General features: G+C 44.7%; 1 protein-coding gene across 3 annotated transcripts in view; it reads left to right on the plus strand.

Moving 5' to 3' along the window:
* Window positions 1-9679: 9679 nt before the first annotated feature.
* The window catches only part of tpx2 (TPX2 microtubule nucleation factor), a 38802-nt gene continuing 25755 nt past the window's right edge, over window positions 9680-22726 (plus strand). The window contains exons 1-6 of one of the 3 annotated variants that reach the window (XM_080205125.1): window positions 9680-10333; window positions 13221-13376; window positions 18714-18816; window positions 19414-19515; window positions 20157-20249; window positions 22213-22349. In XM_080205125.1, the coding sequence (XP_080061251.1) occupies window positions 10234-10333; window positions 13221-13376; window positions 18714-18816; window positions 19414-19515; window positions 20157-20249; window positions 22213-22349 (691 nt within the window). In that variant the 5' untranslated portion in view covers window positions 9680-10233. The remainder of the gene's footprint in view (window positions 10334-13220; window positions 13377-18713; window positions 18817-19413; window positions 19516-20156; window positions 20250-22212; window positions 22350-22726) is intronic. The other 2 variants (XM_080205123.1, XM_080205122.1) reach the window with 2 other exon arrangements.

Below are 22726 nucleotides of genomic sequence, written 5' to 3' on the forward strand. Positions count from 1 at the left end.
CTGCCAGAGGTGGTAGCAGAAGCAGGTACAATTTTGTCTTTTAAAAAGCATTTAGACAGTTACATGGGTAAGACGGGTATAGAGGAATATGGATCAAATGTGGGCAATTGGGATTAGCTTACAGGTTTCTTAAAAGAATGGGTAGCATGGACAAGTTGAGCCTAAGGCCCTGTTTCCATGCTGTAAATCTCTATGACATGTCAATGCATTCAGCTCCAACAGAAAGCCCTGCCTGGGGGACATGGACAGGTGGAACCTGAGCAAGAACAAGAGGCTGAGGAGAAGAGATCCACCAAGTGTTTATTATCAAAGAGTTTCCTACTTACAAATGAGTGAGGGCCCCAGATGCTTGCGATGGTCTCAGGACCTCGTAAATCACAGATGCCACATTCTTCATGAAGACCTGACATCACATGAGTTTGGGGGCTTCCCTCTGCCACTGGCTTTGAAGGTTACTGTAACGCTCAATTTCTTTGTCACTGGGTCTTTCCAGAGATCAACAGGGGACCTGTGCAGCATTTCTCAGTCAGCAACTTACTGTTGCACAAAGGAGGTGACCTATGCCCTTCATAGAAAGTCCCATCACCATGTCAGGTTTGCTCTGTACAAAGATAGACTGGGGAGACGATTCCCCAGCTTCACAGCAAAGGCTACCATCACTGTGCAACTAATGTGTGACTATTGCAAGTACATGCTGCACTGGTATGCTAAGTACTATGGAGTTGCCATGACTCCTATATCCTCAGTCACTCCCAGATTCTTGGGATTTTCGGGGGGCCAGATGTCTGCTGGGATGGTTGCACTGGGATGAGGACTACCCACTTAAGCACTGGCTGATGACTGTGCTGAGGAGAGGTACAACATTTCTTACAGCTCCACACATTCTCTCATAGGACAGATGATAGAACTGCTGAAGATGTGATTCAGATCCCTGGACCACTCAGGTGTCTCTGCAATAGGTTCCCACCAGGGTATGCAGCCATGGAGTACAGAGTGAGCGCAAACCTGGCAAGACCTTCTGCACCAAGGTCTGCATGGTGGTTGCCAACCTTCACAGAATAAAGAACAAAGAACAAAGAAAATTACAGCACAGGAACAGGTCTTGTGACCCTACAAGCCTGCACCAACCATGGTGCCCAACTTAACTGAAAACCCCTACCCTTCCGGGGACCATATCCCTCTATTTCCATCCTATTCATGTATTTGTCACGACATCCCTTAAAAGTCACTATCGTATCCGCTTCTACTACCTCCCCCAGCAACGAGTTCCAGGCGCCCACATCTCTGTAAAAAATCTGCCTTGTACATCTCCTTCAAGCCTTGCCCCTCCCATCTTAAATCTGTGCCCCCTCGTAATTCAGTCTTCCACCCTGGGAAGAAGCTCTTCAGACTATCCACTCTGTCCATGCCTCTCATAATCTTGTAGATTTCTATCAAGCTCCGTCATTCCAGTGAGAACAAACCAAGTTTCTCCAACCTCTCCTCATAGCTAATAAGAACATAAGAAATAGGAGCAGGAGTAGGCCATCTAGCCCTTCAAGCCTGCCCTGCCATTCAATAAGATCATGGCTCCTTGGGAGCACTGAAGAGAGGCAGCGATTTGCGAGTGGAGAGCTTGTGGGTGAGTAGAGCGATTTTTTAAAGCTAACTTTTTTACTAGTTTTTTTTCTTTAAATTTAATACCGGAAGCAGTTGAGAAGACACTCGGGTAGAGTTTTTTTTTAACCTTACTATAAATTAGAGCGGTGAGGAATCCTGATACTCTACATAGGTAGAGTATCCCAACCCTCCCTCCTCCTCTAACCTAAAAAAGAGGGGGGCTCTGACTGAGAGCAGGTAAGTTTGTTTTTGTTTTTGAGTGTGCTGTAAGGGCTTTGACTCACAGGGCCAAAGAGATAAGGGTGAGGCAAGGTAAGTTATAAGTTTTTTTTTACTTTTTCCTCTGGGTTACTAAAAAGGGGCAAGTATGGGTGTAAGGCCAGTATGTTGTTGCCAGTGCAACATGTGGGAGGTCTTGGAGGCTCCTGGTCTACCAGACATCCACACCTGTGCTCGGTGTGTGGAGCTGCAGTCCCTACGGAACCAGGTTAAGGAGCTGCAAATGCAGCTCGAGGACCTTCGGCTCATTAGAGAGAGTGAGGAGATAATTGACAGGAGCTATCAGCAAGTAGTCACACCAGGGCAACGGGAAGAAGGCACGTGGGTAACTATTAGGAAGGGGAACTATTAGGCAGAGCTGGGCCGAGAGGTGGAGGATGGAGTTTAATGCGGAGAAGTGTGAGGTAATGCACTTTGGCAGAAATAACAGATGTGTAGAGTATAGGGCTAACGTTAGGACACTGAATAGTGTGGATGAACAGAGGGATCTAGGTGTATGTGTACATAGATCCCTGAAAGTTGGGAATCAAGTAGATAAGGTTGTTAGGAAAGCATACGGTGTCTTGGCGTTTATTGGTAGGGGGATTGAATTTAGGAGCTGCAGCGTCATGTTGCAACTGTACAAAACTCTGGTGCGGCCGCACTTGGAGTATTGTGTGCAGTTCTGGTCCCCACATTATAGGAAGGATGTGGAGGCTTTGGAGAGGGTGCAGAGGAGGTTTACGAGGATGTTGCCTGGTATGAAGGGGAGGTCCTATGAGGAGAGACTGAGGGATTTGGGGTTGTTTTCATTAATGCCCTCCATATCAGGCAATATCCTGGTAAAACTTTTCTGTACCCTCTCCAAAGCCTTCCGGTAGTGTGGCAACCAGAATTGAACACTATATTCCAAATGCAGCTTAACTAAGGTTCTATAAAGAATGTTCCTCATTCATATATTTGTATGTTCCCATGGTAATCTTAAGGCACTTGCATGTCAAAGCCACGACTTCGGACAGAATGCGGACTGACTCCCCCATTGTTCATCTTTGTCTGCTGACTGACTCTTGAATCCCTACTTGATGTTCCACTGCCTCCCTCTGTACCTCCACAGTGAGCTGGCAGCCCCTTCCAGAGGGTCTGATTGGGACTGAGTGGATGGTTCTCCTCTAGCAGCCCTTCAAATGCCAGCTATGTGGACTGTCCCTGCTGCCAACTGAGTTAAGGACATATCAATGAATTGATTTCCAGAAAGTGACCCTGAGGGCAGCACAGTGGCATATTGTTTAATACTGCTGCCTCAGTGCCAGGAATCTGGGTTCAAGTCCAGTCTCAGGTGACTGTCTGTATGGAGTTTGCACATTTTCTGCTCGTCTTTGTGGGTTTCTTTTGGGTTGTCCAGTTTCCTCTCAGTCTAAACATGTGCAAGTGAGGTTGATTGACCAACCTTGCTAAATTGCCCCTTAATCAGGGGGGCTGGCAGGGTAAATATGTGAGATTACAGGGATAAATTCAGTTGGGATTATTGTTGGTACAGACTTGATGGTCTGAATGGCCTCCTTCTGCACTATAGGGATTCTGTGATTCTATGACTTGAATCTAGAGCTACACTCCATTGAGGTGCATGTCTGCCCTGGTGGAGGGTGCCTACTGTATGCGGCTGAAGGCCATCACGCTCAAAGAAATGGGGGAGTGGGGTGGTGGTGGTGGGGGAAAGCCATCCAGATGGAACTATTCCTTCTCCCTGGATGAGATGGAGGGATAGAAGTTGTTGAGATTCTATCCATTATCCAGAAACCCATCTCTTCAGCCACCTTGGCAAATGGTCTCTGAGTACCCCCTCCAGTCTTTGCCGTACTCACAGGGTCCTCTTTCTGCTGGAGCAGAAGGCAAGGGCAATAAGCAGGGACAGGGGAGGAGGTCGTGGTGCTGCTGCTTCTGTAAGATAAGAGGCCAGCCACATCCTTATGTTCAAGCTCCACCCTTGTGACGGTTTGATCCCACTCCAGCTTTTTTCTCTTGACACAGGCTCTGTATGTAACAGTTTCTGTCATAGTGTTTGGTTTTCAACTGCAGTCAGTATCTTCTGGGTGGGTGGGGTCAGAGCTTTATTCAACATATCTATGTCCACATGATATTTGATGCACTATACTCATCATGATCAGAGTATGATGTTTCCAACCATTTCCAAAAATTGAAAGAAATTTTGCAGCTGTATTGTGTATAACCTGAGGGACTACCTGTGAGAGTTAAACTGTAGCAGATTGAGATACTCCCAATGTCGGACAGACTGCACACACACTAACCTTGATCGTCCACTGATGAGGGCTCAGCAGTACTGTACCCTGGAGCACATAAGAACATAAGAAATAGGAGCAGGAGTAGGCCATCTAGCCCTTCGAGCCTGCCCCGCCATTCAATAAGATTATGGCTGATCTGTCGCTGCTCAGTTCCACATTCCCGCCTTCTCCCCATAACCCTTAATCCCCTCGCTTATCAAAAACCCATCAACCCTCGTCTTAAAAATATTTAGCGAGGCAGCCTCCACCACTTCAACGGGCAGAGAATTCCAGAGATTCACCACCCTTTGAGTGAAGAAGTTCCTTCTCAACTCCGTTCTAAACCGCCTCCCCCTTATCTTGAGGCTGTGCCCCCTAGTCCTACTGTCCTTTCTGAGCGGGAAGAGTCTCTCCACCTCTATCCTATCCATCCCATTCATCATCTTATATGTCTCAATGAGATCTCCCCTCATTCTTCTAAACTCTAACGAGTACAAGCCTAGTTTATTCAGCCTCTCCTCATAGCTCAACCCCCTCAACTCCGGCATCAGCCTAGTAAACCTCCTCTGCACTCCCTCCAAGGCCACAATATCCTTGCGTAAGTGCAGCGACCAAAACTGCACACAGTACTCCAGCTGCGGCCTCACCAATGCCCTATACAGCTGCAGCAAGACCTCCCTACTTTTATATTCAATCCCCCTCGCTATGAAGGCCAGCATCCCATTCGCCTTCCTGACCACCAGCTGCACCTGCAGGCTGGGTTTTTGCGACTCATGCACAAGGACCCCGAGGTCCCTCTGCACCGTCGCCTGCTGCAGTTTTTCGCCACGTAAGTAATAGTCTTTCCTACCATTATTCCTACCAAAGTGGACCACCTCACACTTGCCAACATTAAATTCCATTTGCCAGTTCCTGGCCCATTCGCCCAGCCTATCTAGATCCTTCTGCAGACTCTCCACTCCCTCCGCACAATTTGCCGTTCCACCAATCTTGGTGTCATCAGCAAATTTCGATACCATACACTCGGTTCCCTCCTCCAGATCATCTATATAAATGGTAAATAGCTGAGGCCCCAGCACCGACCCCTGGGGCACTCCACTAGTCACCAACCGCCAATCCGAATAGCACCCATTGACCCCCACTCTCTGCCTCCTATTTGACAGCCAATTCTCTATCCACGCTAACACCCTACCCCCAACTCCATGCCCCCTTACCTTCTGCAATAACCTCTTGTGAGGCACCTTGTCAAACGTCTTCTGAAAATCAAGAAAGACCACATCCACCGGCTCTCCTCTATCCACCGCCCTAGACACATCCTCATAGAACTCCAATAAATTTGTCAAACACGACTTCCCCTTAATGAAACCGTGCCGCATCTGCTCTATCAAGCAATTCCCCTCAAGATGCCTCGTCATTTCCTCCTTGATGACGGATTCTAACATTTTACCTACAACAGACGTTAAACTAACCGGCCTATAATTCCCTGCCTTTTGCCTGCCACCCTTCTTAAACAACGGCGTAACATTAGCCGTTTTCCAATCTTCCGGCACTTCCCCAGAATCCAGCGACGTTTGGAAAATAACCACCAAGGCATCCACTATCACCTCCGCCATTTCTTTCAGAACCCTCGGATGCATTCCATCCGGTCCTAGGGACTTGTCCACAATCAGTCCCTCCAGTCTGTCGAGCACCGCCTCTCTAGTAACAATAATGTCATTGAGACCCTCCAGTCCCACCACCTTTCCATCGCTAACACCCGGCAAATTATTCACGTCCTCCTCCGTGAAGACCAAAACAAAAAAGTTATTCAAGACCTCAGCCATTTCCCCATCCTATACCACTAAGTCCCCCCTCTCATCCTCTAAGGGTCCAACGTTCACCCTAGCCAGCCTCTTCCTTTTTATATATTTATAAAAACTCTTGCTATCCTTTTTTATATTAAGCGCTAGCCCAGCTTCATAGTTTCTCCTACCCTTCTTTATCAACTTCTTTGTCAATCTTTGTTGAATTTTAAACCTCTCCCAATCCTCTTCTCACCCACTACTCTTAGCTACTCTAAACGCCTCCACTTTTAATTTAACACTTTCCTTCACCTCCTTCGTTATCCATGGCTTATTACCTCTCCTCCTACGGTCCTTTTTAACCATCGAAATAAATTTCTGCTGAGCACCAAGAAAGATCTCCTTAAAGATCCTCCACTGCTCCTCAGCAGACCTACCTTCCAACGCGCTCCCCCAGTCAACATTCGCCAATTCTTCTCTCATCCTACCGTACTCCCCTGTGTTCAAATGTCCATGTGGGGAAACACATGTGTCTCTCAGTTCGCCACCACCTTCTCTGGCTTTAGCAGAAGAGAGGTAGGTTACTCAGACCCAGGTTTAGTGATTGCTCAGTTGCTCTTGGTAAATGACCTTAGATTTTGGAGCCATTGAGGACTTTGCAAAGGCTGCTTCACCTACACTGTGCAGGTGTTGTCTTAACCACTGGAACACAAAGCAGGTTATGGGACTGTGGACAGGAAGATCACCTGAGTAGTGGGTTGAAAGTGGAAATGCTTCAAGCTGAGTTCCTATTTCTATGTCCACTTTCACCATCATATCCTCCCTCTTATGGCCTAGCCACACTTCAAGGGGGGACATGCTGAGAACACTGATGCACATCAGTGGGACAATGAACAAAAAAGGCTAGCGTTTTATCAACCCTATTTATTTGGCATTCTGAGTATGTAAGCCATTAGTCAGGGCCGACACGTATATGTGTGGTTTGATGCACCATGCAGGTGGCCATTCTTTCCAATGAATGATGATATCGTTACAAAAACCACATTATGCCACTCATGCTTGAGACAGACCTCTCCTACAACACTCTACCATAGTGCATAGTGTGGTTGGGATGCTTCTCAGAGCATCCTGTTCTTTGATGGTCCCTAAGATTCAGCATCTGTCTCCAGCTGAGCAGAACTTAGAGCCTAACATTTATGAAAGTCAGGAAGTGTTCTGACCAATATTTGTGTCTCAACTAATATCACAAGATCAGAATTTTTGATCATTCTGTTTGTAGCAGCTTGCTACCAACAGAATCCCTACAGTGCAGAAGGAGGCCATTTGGCCCATTGAGCCTGCACCAACAACAACCTTACCCGAGCCCTGTCCCTGTAACATTATGCATTTACCCTGCTAATCCCCTGACACTAGGGTAAATTTAGCATAATCAGTCTAACCTGCACAATTTAGGACTGTGGGGGGAAACCAGAGCACACGGAGGAAACACACACAAACACCAGGGGGGGTGGGGGGGTGTTCTTTCAGGTCGAACCAAGCAAACAAACTTAAATTACATTCAGCCAAAGAAAAAGGGGGCAGATCCCCAAAAGGAGGGGGAACGGCCCGAACAGAAATAAAAAGTACAAAGGAAACTTAAGACACGTCAAATTAAAATGTGATTGTCGGGGTCTATAAGGCACCTCAGCCCCTGCGGTGCCCAACAGGCACGGAAGGCCTCGACTGTGCCCACGGACACCGCGTGCTCCCTCTCCAGGGTCACCCGGCCACGAACGTAGCCACGGTAGAGGGGGCAGGGGGAACCCGCAGACTTCACACAGGCAGTGACCCAAGCCAGCAACTGAGCCCAGGTTTCTGGTCTTTTTTCCTCAGCACTGGGAAGAAACCCCTCACTCCAAAATCCCCCATGATCTTTCGGGTCGGTCTTTCGGGTCAGTCTTTTGGGTGGGTCAAACAAGTAAACTAACTTAAATTACGTTCGGACAAAGAAAAAGGGGGCAGCTCCCCAAAAGGAGGGGGAACGGCCCGAACAGAAACAAAAGGTACAAAGGAAACTTAAAACACGTCAAATCAAAATGTGATTATCGGGGTCTATAAGGCACCTCAGCCCCTGCGGTGCCCAACGGGCACGGAAGGCCTCGACAGTGCCCGCGGACACCGCGTGCTCCCTCTCCAGGGACACCCGGCCGTCTTTTTTTTTGCTGAGAGGCAGCAGTGCTAACCACTGTGTCACCATGTCACCCAATTGGTTGACACATGTTCAAATTGATTGTCAATTGGAATTGCACAAAAAAGTGAATAAATTTTAAAAGTACACAATTGATTGGAAGGACATCTGGGGTGCAAAATAGGCTTTTTATTTGTTTTACAAAATTCCATCCAATTACTTGTTTTCAGGTTCTAAGTTTATGTTTAGGATTGTTTTAAGCTGTTATTGTTTTTTTAACAAGTGTCTGCTTTATCATTTATGGGATTTGAGGGCTATGATGAAGGCCAATATTTATTGCACATATCTAATTGTCCTTTATAAAGGTGTTGGTGAGCTGCCTTCATGAATTGCTGCAAACCATGAAATGTAGGTACATCTCATTGTAATATCTGATGCACTTCATCTCCACTCATCATCTGGAGTGAGACTTGATTACCAGTTAAGACTCTCATTCCAATCATTAGTCTGTAAATTGAGTTTGTGTTTTTAATAGGCCCTGTTGGTGAACAGAACTCCCACTCACTTGACGAAGGGGCAGCACTCCAAAAGCTAGTGGCTTTTGCTACCAAATAAACCTGTTGGACTGTAACCTGGTGTTGAGAGACTTCTTACTGTGTAGGTAAACCTATAGTGCTGTTCAGGAAGGATTTCCAGGATTGGAGTATAGATCATAGAATCCCTACAATGCAGGAGGCCATTCAGCCCATTGAGTCTGCACCAACCACAATCCCCCCCAGGCCCTATTCCCATAACCCTACTTACTGACCCCTGACACTAGGGTCAAGTTTACTATGTCAATCAAGCTAACCACCATATTTTTGAACTGTGGGAGGAAACTGGAGCATTCAGAGGAAACCCACACAGATACAGGGAGAATGTGCAAACTTCAGTCACTCTGGGCAGGAATTGATCCCAGGTCACCGTGAGCCAGCAGTTCTAACCACTATGCCACCCCAGTAATACTGAAGGAACAGTGATATATTTCCAAGTCAGGATGGTAATTGACTTAGGTGAATTTGCAAGTGGTGGTCCCCCAAAGTATCTGCTGCCCATGGCCTTGTAGAGGTCATGGGTTTGGAAGGTGTTGAAATAGGAGCCTTAAGTGAGTTGCTGCAACACATTTTAAATGGTACAAATGGCTACCACTGTGTATTAATGAAGTGAGCCCTGGATGAGCTTACTGACTTGTTAGAGCCACACTCACCGAAACAACTGGAGAGTATTCCATCACACCTGCTGGTGATACAAAAAGGTACCCCTCCCCCCCCGGGTCACCTGACTCCATTCTCCCCCAACCAGCCCCGCCTTCTCACTGCCGATTGGTAGAATTAAAACCTCAACCGGCCTCTACCTGATGCTGATTGGTCAATCAGTGCGCCTGCTCGCTGATTCCGAAGGGTGGCTGAGATTGTGGATTGGTCAACGTGACTGAGCCGTGATCAAGCGAAACGCCATTGGCTGCGTTTGAAGTGGGAGGTTCCAGTTTGATCTTACGGACGAGGAGAGAATGGATGGGCACCCATTCTCTGACACTGAAACCGCACGGAAAAGACGCGGGGAGGAGCTCTCGCTCTCTCACACACACTGTAACCGCCCAGAGAAGGCAACAGGAGGAGTTCTCTCTCGTACATACACTAACCGCCCCGGAAAGAGAAGGGGCACAGATAATCGCTGATTCTCTGAATGCCCGGGTTGGAGACAGGAGAATCTCTCACACACCCCCTCTGAGATAGAGGGGGTGTGTGAGATCTCTGTCTATGAGCGCCCGGGGAATTCTGGGACCGTCCCTTGGGTAACCGCCCCGCTGTGACGTCATCCGACCAATCAACTGCGGCGGCTCTGAGAAGTGGGAGGTGATTGGTCAACGGGCAATTCAAACCTTTAACGGTTCAACGGCTGGATTCAAACTGGAGAGAGCGCGAGAGAGAGAGACGCAGAGAGAGAGAGGGGATAAATATAGGATAGAGAAATAGAGGAGTGACAGATAATAGAGAGAAAATATACCAAGAGCGAAGCGAGAGGAATTATCCTAGAGAATAGCAGAGGGTTGTATAACACAGAGTGAGAAACAGAAGTAGAGAGATCAGTAGAGACAGAGCCCGGAGCTATGGCAGACTCGCACTTCACCTGGAGTTACGATGCTCCGACTCACATCGACTTCAGCAACCTGCAGGAACAGGACGACCCCAGGGCCGACTGCTGGTTCGGTGAGTGGCGGCGGGCCGATTTCACTGGGAACGGGGGTGGCGAGGACTTCCCCACCGTTCCCTGGCTAGGTCAACATCTCTAGGCGGGCGGGGGTGTCCTCGCCCACCCAGGGCCAAGGATCCACTCCCCCCCCCACCCCCGCCAGGTAGTCGGCCAGTTCCCCGGGTTATTTGTGGGCAACGGGTGTTAGATTGAGGTCCCGGGCAATACTCACACTTCACTGCAGCAAACAGTTCAATCGTATTTATCACCCCACTCCACCTTCCAATCCCTTTGTTCAACTGGATAAAGTTTCCAGTGTTTATTAAACGTCCTTTTCAAAGTAGCAAGACACTCCGTTCCAAAGTGTTTAAGAGTATTAGAGGCCTCATGAGAAATTAGGCTTGGAGGCTCCTCAAGGGGTACATTTTTATTAATTCATGTGGTAAGGCCAGCAGATTTTTGAAGATGGTGGTGAGCTGCGTTCTTGATGCAGAGCTGTCCATTTGGTATAGATACACTCTCAATTCTGTTAGGAAGGAAGTTCTGGCGTATTGATCCAATAACCACAAAGGCATGGCAGCATATTTTCAATCAAGGATGTTGTCTGCCAAACACCAGCCTCTTCCTCTGCGTTGAAAATTTCCCATAGTTTAATATCTATTGTCTCTTGAAAGTGCTGGAATTCGCTACTCTTTGTGAAGTGTTTCCTCGTTTTTGCCCCTAATTTTAAGGTTATCAGTTATGCACTCTAAGCAGCTTAGCTCTCTGGGAATGCTACCATATTCTCAATATTACCATATGAACTGATCAATAGCCACTTAATATTGTGGGACTGAGTGCAGTACTTCTGATGGAACCTTGTCAAACTTCATTATTAATATCCAGGAAATCTGAGATTGAAACAGTTACTTTTTGATTTATTATTGTCACATGTATTAACATACAGTGAAAAGTATTGTTTCATGCATATCATACAGACAAAATATACCGTTCATAATGAAGGAAAGGAGAGAGTGCAGAATGTAGTGTTATAGTCATAGCTAGGGTGTAGAGAAAGACCAACTTAATGCAAGGTGGGTCCATTCAAAAGTCTGGCAGTAGGGATGAAGCTGTTCCTGAGTCGGTTGGTATGTAAACTCAAACTTTTGTATTTTTTTCCCAACGGAAGAAGGTGAAAGAAAGTATGTCCGGGGTGCACGGGGTCCTTAAGACATAAAACAGTACAGGCTCTTTGGCCCTTGATGTTGTGCCGAGCCATGTCCGAACCCAAGATCAAGCTATCCCACTCCTATCATTCTGGTGGGCCCCATGTGCCTATCCAATAACTGCTTGAAAGTTCCTAAAGTGTCCGACTCCACTATCACAGGCAGTGCATTCCACACCCCAACCACTGAGTAAAGAATCTACCTCGGACATCCCTCCTATATCTTCCACATGAACCATATAGTTATGCCACTTGGTAACAGCTACATTCACCCGAGGAAGTAGTCTCTGCACATCAGTCTATCTATCCTCATCATCTTATAAACCTCAACTTTCCTCATAAGATCTACCCTCCAAACCAGGCAGCATCCTGGTAAATCTCTGCACACTCTCCATTGCTTCCACATCCTTCTTATAGTGAGGTGACCAGAATTGCACACACTATTCCAAATGTGGTCTCACCAAGGTCCGGTATAGTTGCAGCATAACCCCACGGCTTTTAAACTCAAACCCCCTGTTAATAAACGCTAACACACTAAAGCCTTCTTCATGGCTGTATCCACTTGAGTGGCAACCTTCAGCGATCTGTGGATATGAACCCCAAGATCTCTCTGTTCCTCCACATTCTTCAGAATCCTGCCATTGACTCTAATCAGCATTCAAGTTTGTCCAACCGAAATGAATCACCTCGCACTTATTAGGGTTAAATTCCATCTGCCACTTTTCTGCCTAGCTCTGCATCCTATCAACATCTCTTTGTGGCCTACAAGAGCCCTCCATCTCATCACTACTCCACCAATCTCGGTGTCATCAGCAAATTTACTAACCCACCTTTCAAATCAGTGATAAAAATCACATAGCAGAGGACCCAGCACTGACATTAATTATGCTGGTTGCCTTGCTGAGGCAGTGGGAAGTGTAGACATAGTCATTGGATGGAAGAATGTTTGCATGATGGATTGGGCTACGTTCACAACCTTTTGTAGTTCCTTGCTGTCTTGGGCAGAGCAGGAGCCATACCAAGCTGTGATACAACCAGAAAGAATGCTTTCTATGGTGCATCTGTATAAGTTGGTGAGAGTTGTAGCTGACATGCCAAATTTCCTTAGTCTTCTGAGAAGGTAGGGGTGTGTTGAGCTTTCTTAACTATAGTGTGGGCATGGGGGGAGCGACAACAGGTTTTAATGATCTGGGCACCTTAAAAACTTGAAGCTTTCGACCATTTCTACTTTGTCCCTATTGATGTAGACAGGGTCATGTTCTCCATCCACTTCCTGAAATTGTTGACAGTCTCCTTTGTTCTGTTTTGAGGGAGAGATTATTGTTGCCGTATGAGCTTACCAGATTCTCTATCTCATTGTCTGAAATGACCAGAATAGCAACTACCCTTCATCCGACCTGCTGAGAGTTTCTCAAGTATTATTTTTAATTTGAGGGTTGTTTTTAAAAAATTGAAGTAAGAGCATCAATCTTCAGATTGTTTTGCCTGATTTTTAATGAGGTGGTAATATGCAAATCTTGATTTGGAAAGTATTTGCGTGTGATTTGGTTGACTCCAGCCAGACTGAAATCCACTGATCCTGCAGACCTTAGATTGAAGACCCTGGTGCAATGTAGGTAATGTACAAAATGATGTGCTCCTGCAATGGAATCCTGCAAACCTATTGTTGCATCTTGAATATATTGTCTGCTTTATGCTAGATCATCAAATTGAGCAAGGAACAACAAATAGTCCTGTCCCTGTGGAAGCACCTGCTACCCAAACTCAGGCTTTGAAAAAACAATCACATGAACTTTGTGAAGAAGAAGGACTAAACGCAGTATCAAGCCAGCTGAATGAAGATATTGCACCTACAAGTAAGAATTTGACTTTCCTTCTGTATTACAACATTGACTAGTACTAAATCAGCTTATCAATATTGTGTGAAATCATTGTTGACTTTTCTAAATATGAGGAGAGATCATTCATTGTAGAATGCTTTTGAAATGATAGAGAAGCTATTGGATAGGCCATCTATACTTCAAGTTCTCAAGACACTGGATGTGATGCATCCAAGGATACTGAAGGAAATGTGTGTGGAAATTTCAGAGGCATTGGCTGTAATGTTCGGGTTTTCCTTGGACTCGAGATGGTGTCAGATTACTGGAGAATTGCAAATTGTTCAAAAAGAGTGTAAAATAAGTTCAGTAGCTACAGGAAAATCAGTTTAACCTTTGTTAGTGGGGAAGCTTCCAAAAACAATAATCTGGGACAAAATGAACAGTCAACTGTGTAAATGTGGGTAAATTAAGGATATCTGTTAATCAAAAGGCACTTGGAATTCTGCACAACAGACTGTGCACCATGCTGCAGCTTGTGGGAATAAGAGGCCCCCTCCCCGGGTCAGGTGCCCCACAGCGCGAGCCGCCTCGCGGGAATGTCCTCCGTGCCCTTTTCCAGCGCGCGGAGGCGTTTCCTGTACGGGCTGCTGCTGCACACCTTCCGCTACCACTCCCTCGCCCGTCGCCCGGACACACCTTGGCAGGCCTTGTTGCCGCCGGGCGGCGGAGGTCCCTCTACGGAGGGATCTCCCCCAATTACCTCGGGGACCTGGGGTGGAGGGTGCTGCACGCGGCGGTGCCGTGCAACAGTAGGATTCACTGGCTCACGGGCTCCCGAGACTGCTCTTTCTGTGGCCTTGTGGAGTCCGTGGACCACGTCTACGTTTTGTGTTATAGATTGCACTCCCTTTTTGATTTTCTGAAGAACCTTTTATTGATGTTCTGTTTGCATTTCAGTCCCACGCTCCTGATCTACGGACACCCGGTGCGGAGAGGGGAGGGTCGGGACGCCGACCTCCTCGTGAACCTGGGCCTGGCGAAACGCGCCATCGGCAGGTCCAGGCAGCGGGCGATCGACGGGGCCGTCCGTCCCGACTGCCTGCCCCTCTACCGCGGCTACGTTCGCGGCCGGGTGTCCCTGGAGAGGGAGCACGCGGTGTCCGCGGGCACTGTCGAGGCCTTCCGTGCCCGTTGGGCACCGCAGGGGCTGAGGTGCCTTATAGACCCCGATAATCACATTTTGATTTGACGTGTTTTAAGTTTCCTTTGTACCTTTTGTTTCTGTTCGGGCCGTTCCCCCTCCTTTTGGGGAGCTGCCCCCTTTTTCTTTGTCCGAACGTAATTTAAGTTTGTTTACTTGTTTGACCCGAAAAAGGTGTGGGAATAAGAGGCAGTAACAACATGGGCGGCGTGGTTAGCACTGCTGACTTACAGCACCCGGGTCCTGGTTCGAATCCCAGCTTGGGTCACTGTGTGTGAGGAGTTTGCGCATTCCCCCAGTGTTTGCATGGGATTCCTCTGGGTACTCCAGTTTCCTCCCACAGTACAAAGATGTGCAGATAAGGTAGATGGACCATGCTAAATTGCCCTTTAGTGTCGGGGGGCAGGATAGCTGGGTAAATGTGTGGGGTTATAGGGATAGGGTGGGATTGTGGTGGGTGCAGACTCGATGGGCCAAATGACATCCTTCTGCACTGTAGGATTCTATGTGGAATTGACTTGAGTGACAGGAATCTAAAGCAGTGGGGGATGGATATTTTTTGGTCCGGGGGAAAACTTCCCGAGGGGTCATTGTTGAGTATCTTTTTCTTGTATGTGTTAATGGCTTAGATCTTGGCACAGTAAATCTCGTGAAACCAGGTTAAAACACCAGGTTTTAACTTGGTGTTGTGAGACTTTTTACTGTGTTTACCTCAGTCCATCACTGGCATTGAAATAATAATCATACAGTGCAGAAGGAGGCCATTCAGCCCATCGAGTCTACACCGACCCCAATCCCTCCCAGACCCTATCCCCATGATCTCATGCATTTATCCGAGCTAGTCCCCCTGACACAAAGGGGCAATTTAACATAGCCAATCCACCTAACCTGCATGTCTTTGGACTGAAAACTGGAGCACCTGGAGGAAACCCATGCAAACATGGAGAGAACATACAAACTCTACTCAGACAGTGACCTGAGGCCAGAATAGAACCTGGGTCCCTGGCACTGAGGCAGCAGTGCTAACCACTGTCCCACCCACCTCAATCTAACGGATCAGCCAATGTCCACAATTGGCTTGTGGGTCACTCAAATAACCTTCAGCACCTTAACAATCTGGAGTCTAGCATCCGACACTTGCTGTGTTTTAGACATGCTATATAAATTTCACTGTGCTGAGCACAGCCTCTCTCTCCCTCCTCTTCCCTCCCAGATATAAATACAACACAGAACTCTCTTGCTTTGGTTCATCTGTGAATGAGTTAAACAGAGGTGGATTATTATATCCAAATTCTAATAAGGTCTGATACTGACCAATACTTTAAACACTCAATGAAGTGTCTCATATCTCCAATTTGACAGTTTAACAAAACTGTCCGTCATTCTTAAAGGCACCTATTTGGCAAATTGCTACTTCACCTGTGACTTAGCAGTGTCAATGAAAGGGTTAATGGTTCAATGCCGCTGTAACTGAATAGCACAGCATGTAGCCATATCATGGCTAGATCTTGGCATACAGGGCACAATGTGCAGGTGATGCAAAACTGGGGGCATTATGAAGTGTAAGGAAGATAAAGTAGAACTTCAGAAGAACATGAGGTGTGCTGCTGGAATTGGTAGGCAGGTGCAGATAGAATTTTATGCAGAGAAGTGGGAAGTGATTCATTTTAGACAGGCTACATAAAACAAAGTGTTCAAGAGTAGAAGAACCTGGATGAAGATGGTAAGATAAGTGCAGCACTGAATGGTTCTTTCAACTATGTCCTATTGAGTGGCATAACTAGGGAAGTAGAGAGGGTTTTAACCGTTCCCCTCACTGTTAGGTTTAAGTGGTAAATCGAAGAGTAAAGGCAGGACAAGCGAGAAAGGTATTAATGTGAGAATTGATAAACGGACTGACGGGAAGGAACAGAAAGCATAAATTTAAGAGTAAATCAGCAAGTGAGGCTTGAGATTACAAAAACAAGGGTAAAAATAAATGCTATATCTGTATGTACATAGAATTTAAAATAAAACAGTTGAACTGATAGCTCAAATCAAAATAAATATGATCTGATAGCCATTATAGAGACATAGTGACATTTAGGAAGGTCAGGAAATGGGTCAGTTAATTAATGAGGATATTAACACAACAGAGAGTGTTGGCCTAAATTCAGGATGTAGAAGCAGTTTGGGTAGTGATGAAAAATGATAAAGGCAAGAAGTCAGTTGTTGTCCCTTTAACAAATGGAGTGCCATGGGATGCTGGGGCCTCAACTTATTGTAATTTGTATAAATAAAGGAATATAAATAGATTGAGCGAGTCGGTGAAGACCTGACAACTGGAGTATAATGTGGGAAATTGTTCATCCTGTGAGATCCTGAAATTGGTTGGAGGGGGGGGGTAGGGGGAAGCACTGCTTAAAATAAGGTGTCACCCTCATTTAGAGTAGAGATGAGTAGAAACTTGTTGAGCATTGTGAGTATTTGGAACTCCCTCAAAAGGCAGTGGAAGCAGAATTGAGTATTAAGAGGCAGATAGGTTATTGGGGGTAAGTGGGTGCTAGAGTTGAGGTTGAAATTATATTCGCAATTCTAATGTTAATGACCTAGGTTTGGTCATGCTGGGAATAATTTCAAAATTTGTAGATCGCACAAACCATGGAAATCTCATGAGGAGTGTAGTAGATTTCCTGAGGCCGTAGGCTGGTGAAATGATTCAATTTAGTGTGTGCTGCATTTTGGCAGACTACTGAGGAGAAGCAAGATTCGGTGTGGGGTGGGGTGGGGTGGGGGGGACATTTCTAAAGGTGATGCTGGAACTGGTGTATATGTGCACAAATCATTGAAGTTGGCAGACAAGGTTGATAAAACACGTGGGATTTCTGAATGGGGGTATAGAGTACAAAAGCAGGAATGTTTTCATGAATCTCTGAGGTACCTGTTCAGCCTCAACTGGAGTTTTGTGTCCAGTTCTGGGCACTTTGGAAGGATTTAAAGGCATTTGTAGAGGGTGCAGGACAGATCTGAAAAGTTTTGGGGATGAGGAGCTTGAGTCACAGGATCAATTGGAGAGGCTGCAGCTGCTCTCCTCTGAGAAGATTGGGAGACTTGATTAGCATACTCAAGATTGAGAATCTGTATGGGGAAAATTGTTATGTTGGTGGAAGGGTTGCGAAGTAGAGGATGTGTATTTTAATTTGGTTGATTAAAACCAACAATGACACAAGAAAAATCCTTATGCAATGTATGATTGATTTGGAATGATCTGGAAGAAGAATCAATCATGGATTTCAAAAAGGAATTGGGTAATTATCTGAAGATAATGACAGGTTCCATATTGTCAGGTGAAAAGTCCATTTCATTGGTTTATTCACCTGAAGTTTGTTACTATTTTGGCAATCTGAAATCTGGCCATCCCTATTTGGGAACTGTGCAGTTCAGCATTTCAACCGGCATTTCACTCCCTTCCATTACTTGCGCACACATCTTACTCTTGAAGTAAAAACTACTTCCTTTTTCTTGTGTAATTCCAGATCTTGTCTTGAATGCCCAGAGCTTTGAGGTTTTGTATAGCAGTCTTTTTGTAGCATATTTTCAAGTTTGCAAAATATGAACCTTATGAACTAGTGGTGGGGAAGTGTAAGGAATGCCTCAATATAAATAAAGCCCTGCATACTGTACTTTTTCAAAAACTAGTGTCTTTGCTGTAATGTTAGAAATGCAGCAGCTAATTGTGTACTGCAAGTTTCCACAAATTCACCGTGATGTCCAGATTATATGCTTTTGTAATGTTGATTGAGGGATAAATATTGTGCACAACTCAAGAGTTACTTGCTATTTGAAATAGTGCCATGAGATCTTTTACATCCGCTCACAGGAACAAGTGGCCTCTTCGTTTAATGTCTGATCCAACAATGCTGCGCCCAAGCCTGCATTTTAGTTAATACATGAATCCACAACTTTCTGATACTGATGGGTGCTACCACTGAACCATAGCTGAAGATTGCGTGGTATACTATACAGATTCCGTATCATATGGTTAGAATTGAACAGTTGCGTGTTCTTTAATTATTGTAGAATAAGTTCAAACTTTTACGACAGTTAATGTGGAGAAATTATTTTTTTAAATATGGTTGTTCAGTTTTATATACTTAGTCCTATTTAGTATTGTTTACTTTTTTTCTCTCCAGCAGACACTGTTGATAGACCACCACACAACTTGACAACCTCAGTGGAAGCATCAAGAGAGAACTCCAGCAAAACTGCTTCTAGCAAAACGATACCACTGAGAAGGCAAGTAATAAATGTGGTATCAAGTGTATGACTGTACCAATTATTGTTGCTGCTGAACCAGTCTGGATTGCATTCAGCCAGGATGATAATGGTATTAAGTGAGACTGCTACAAAAGCCAGTGATATTTTACACCTCTATCTGTTCTGCACATGACTTGCATATGGGAGCCAAATATGAGCTTGTTAAATTTATCCTAATGTGGAATGGTAGACAGACAACGCAAGGTTAACACTTGAGTATAGCTATACCACATGAAATTGCAATGGTTCAAGAAGTTAGTTTACCACCAAATTCTCGATGACAATTATGGTGGGTAATAAATATCCAGCAATGCTCAAAAAAAATTTAAAAGGATCAAATATGAAATTGGGTGACCTGAAATAAATTTCTACATTAATCGTTTTTCTGTTTTGGTAAGTTAGCAAGATATGGGAATGAATGGATATAGATTTGGAAGGAAATCTGGGAGGAATAGCACTCATTGGATTCAGGGCAATGTGTTGAAACAAGTGAATGTTGTCAGGGCAAAGTTTTATTTCACTAGCATTGTATCTGGTAATAGCTTCAATCTTGTCTAAATTTTTCATTTTCACTAGATCGACCAGGCAGTCATCTAAACAATTGGGCATGGTGCGAGCTGCAAGAAGAGCTCAGGATCTAGAATCTTCAGAGCCTCCAACTAACAAAAAAGCTAGGCTGTAAGCTCCTTTGTTTAAACTTCCTCTTTGACAGATTTTTGCATGTTTAACTGGGGGTTGGAGGAAAAGAAGGTGGGAGTGTGGCCTCATTCTGAACCAGCAAGATAATTCTTGTCTTTCCCTGATTTTCTACTTCTTGCCTGAAAGGAAAGTGGTCCAAATGTTAGGAATTCTCATGGGAGAACAAGTTTCCAAGCCAGAATCCTTCCATTCTGACCAGTATTTGGAAAATGCTGCATTTTTTTAGTTGGATCTTTAAAGTTATTGCTGGCTCTTTAAGCACTGCCTGTTTTAACAGTTACCTTATTCCTTGATGTTGAGCTTAATTGGATTTCAGGCAAATTTTAAAACGAGGAATGAATAGTTTGCTTTCTGTAGTTCTTGCTTGGCCATTTTTGCAATCAAAGTTCATCAATTGTAAGATGGATGACTTTATTTGAACCCACACCATCAATATTGTTCTGCTTCGCAGATTCTAAAACTTTGTGTCAAGTAGACGAGTTAACCTAGTTGTACTTTACATCGTGGTAATTCAACTTCTTGTGTGGTCTAACAGATGTATTAAAACAACAATCATCTGGTATGAGCTTCATTTCTGGGTTGGGATAACTTGAAACAAAAAATCTTCCTTGTATTATTAGAGCTCTGTCTGGAAAATGCTCTGGGAGTAGAGCAGGGAGTGTATCTCGCAACCGTACCAAATTGACCTTGCCTGGCACACCAACTGTTCTCAAGTAAGTGCTATTTCTGAAGTTAAGAAAGGATATGCATATCTTAAGTTGCCTTCCTACTTATTTTGTGATGCAGTTGTTAATACAAGTTGTGGACAGTCTTACTGTGTTTAGCTCACAGTGACAGTTTTATGTTCATTGTCAACTTGATAGAATCCGTCAATTTATCTCAATTTTGTATTTTGCTAACCTGAAATCCTCAGCATGAAATGACAATATGCCAGTTTGATTCCTTGTCAATGTACTAGTTCCCTGTTTTTGTTATATTATTGTGCTTGGCTGTTCTATATTGATATATTCAGATCATATTCCTATGGATTCCAGAAGATTTCTCAATTTACCTACTGTTATATGTTTAAATCAGTTAGCCCAGATAGTTGCAACGTGGTGCTAATAATGCCAAGGTTGTGGGTTTGAACCCCTGGCCAGAGATTCAGCTGTCATTTAATTCCACCCCCTCTTCTGTTTGTGTAGGACAGTTTCAAATAAGGGGTCGTTGAACAAAGCAGACCGCATTATACTTCTTGAAAAATCTCTATGGGAGGCAGTAGTTAGTGGTATTGCCATTGTACTACTAATCCAGGATAATCCTCTAGGGACCTGAGTTCAAATCCCACTATGGCAGATGGTGAAATTTGAATTCAATAAACATCTGGAATTAAAATTCTAATGACCATAAAACCATTTTGATTGTTGTACAAATTCATCTGGTTTGCTAATGTCCTTTAGGGGAGGAAATCTATTGCCCTTTCCTGGTCTGGCCTACGTGTGATTCCAGATCGACTGCAAAATGGTTAATTCCTAAATGCCCTCAGTTGTGCAATAGATGCTAGCCCAGTCAGCGACGGCAGCATCCCATGAACAAATTTTTAAACATGGTTGCATGATTGCTTTTAAGAGCTGATGGTGTCGTTACGGTGTTCCACAGTCTGCTGTTTAGTTTCAGTTTCTAGTCTGTAGAGAACATCTGTACTCGCGAACCCTCACATAATTAGGACATTACAAAAAGAAAATTGGCAATGACGTGGGATTTTGTTTTGTGAGAACGGAACAAAAAATTGTGGGCATTCATACTTCGAGTATTAGAAGGCTGTGGAAAGTCAACAAGATGAAAGATTGAAGTACTAGTGTGGAACGATCAAGTAAGATAAAAGTTTTCTGTGGTTTTAAAACAAGGGGCCACATTCTCTCACTTCATCTGCAGCATGGAATTCTCCAGTCTTGCTGCAGTGAATGACGATCAGACTGATTGCCAAACTCTCCGTTCTCATTGGCAGTAGTGATGTAAACGGCCAGAGAATTCATTCCAGGCAGTATCTGGTGTATTTGGAGGGGAAAAGCGCCAGATGCTGTACATCTGAGGCCATTTGAAAATTCACACTGAAGAGACCATTCACTTGCTCTGTATGTGGGAAGGGATTTAATTGGTCATACAAGCTGCAGGCATATCAGTGAGTTCGCACTGGGGAGGCAGTTCACCTGCTCCAAGTGTGGGGAGGGATTTGTTCATTCATCCACTCTGAAACACCAGCAAATTCCCAAATAACTATTGGGATTGCATTTTGCTGTGAATCATATTCAGGGCTGAACCAGGTTCATTTGGGTCTATTTCTGCTGAATTGAAAAATAACTCCACTTTTGTGTCAGACTTGAATTTTAACTTCATCTAATGAAGAACCTGTCTCCTTGGAATATTGGGATGAGAACATTTCTGCCTTTACTTTGTAAAAATGAAGGTTTTCCTTTTTAGAAGAGGAATGGCTGGTGTCAGTAATTCTGGGTTGAGGTTAGCAACAAGGCTGTCAAATTGTAGTAAAATGGGACGATCTATTAAGACATAAAAAAATCACGAATACATGGTTTGATTTTTTTTTACAAAACGTGATTCTAAAACAATTTCCTGATTGGTAGCTGAGAATTTGCCAAAGATTACTTATTCAGATTCATCTATTTTGATTCCCTATAGGAGGAAGCAACATATGGGTTCAAAGGGAAAAAGCACGGAAGAGTTGGAGATGGAAAAGATTGCTCAATTTCAGAAAGAAATGGCTGAGCAGAGGAGAATTAATGAGGAAACACTGAAGTTGGCCATATCTGGTGCAGGTATCAGAATTGTTTTATTGTTTCTTCCAGAGGTTGGGCAAAGATTCTCACACATTAAAGTCAGCCTGTATATATTTGAGCCTAGGTGCAACAAGTTGGCAGGCTATAACTTGAGTTTAATCAGCATAGTTGTCCACTCCCTTCCATTTGTGCAGTTGTTTATAGCAGTCAAGGAGCAGTGATCTGGAAAAAAAAATTCCCTCCCTCTTACCGCTTGCTAACAGAAAAATGATGTCGTTAATTGTAGCTGTCCTGCTGAGATTAGGTAACTTGTTACAAACTATGGATGTAACATGAGACTTGGCCTGTGATAGCACACTGGCTTTATCAACTGAGTTACTGGGGAAGTTTTAAGTATTATACCTGTGCAGAAGATC

Source organism: Carcharhinus amblyrhynchos, chromosome 16, assembly GCF_965287045.1.
Source record: "Carcharhinus amblyrhynchos chromosome 16, sCarAmb.v2.hapA, whole genome shotgun sequence".
NCBI classification, from domain to species: Eukaryota; Metazoa; Chordata; class Chondrichthyes; order Carcharhiniformes; family Carcharhinidae; genus Carcharhinus; species Carcharhinus amblyrhynchos.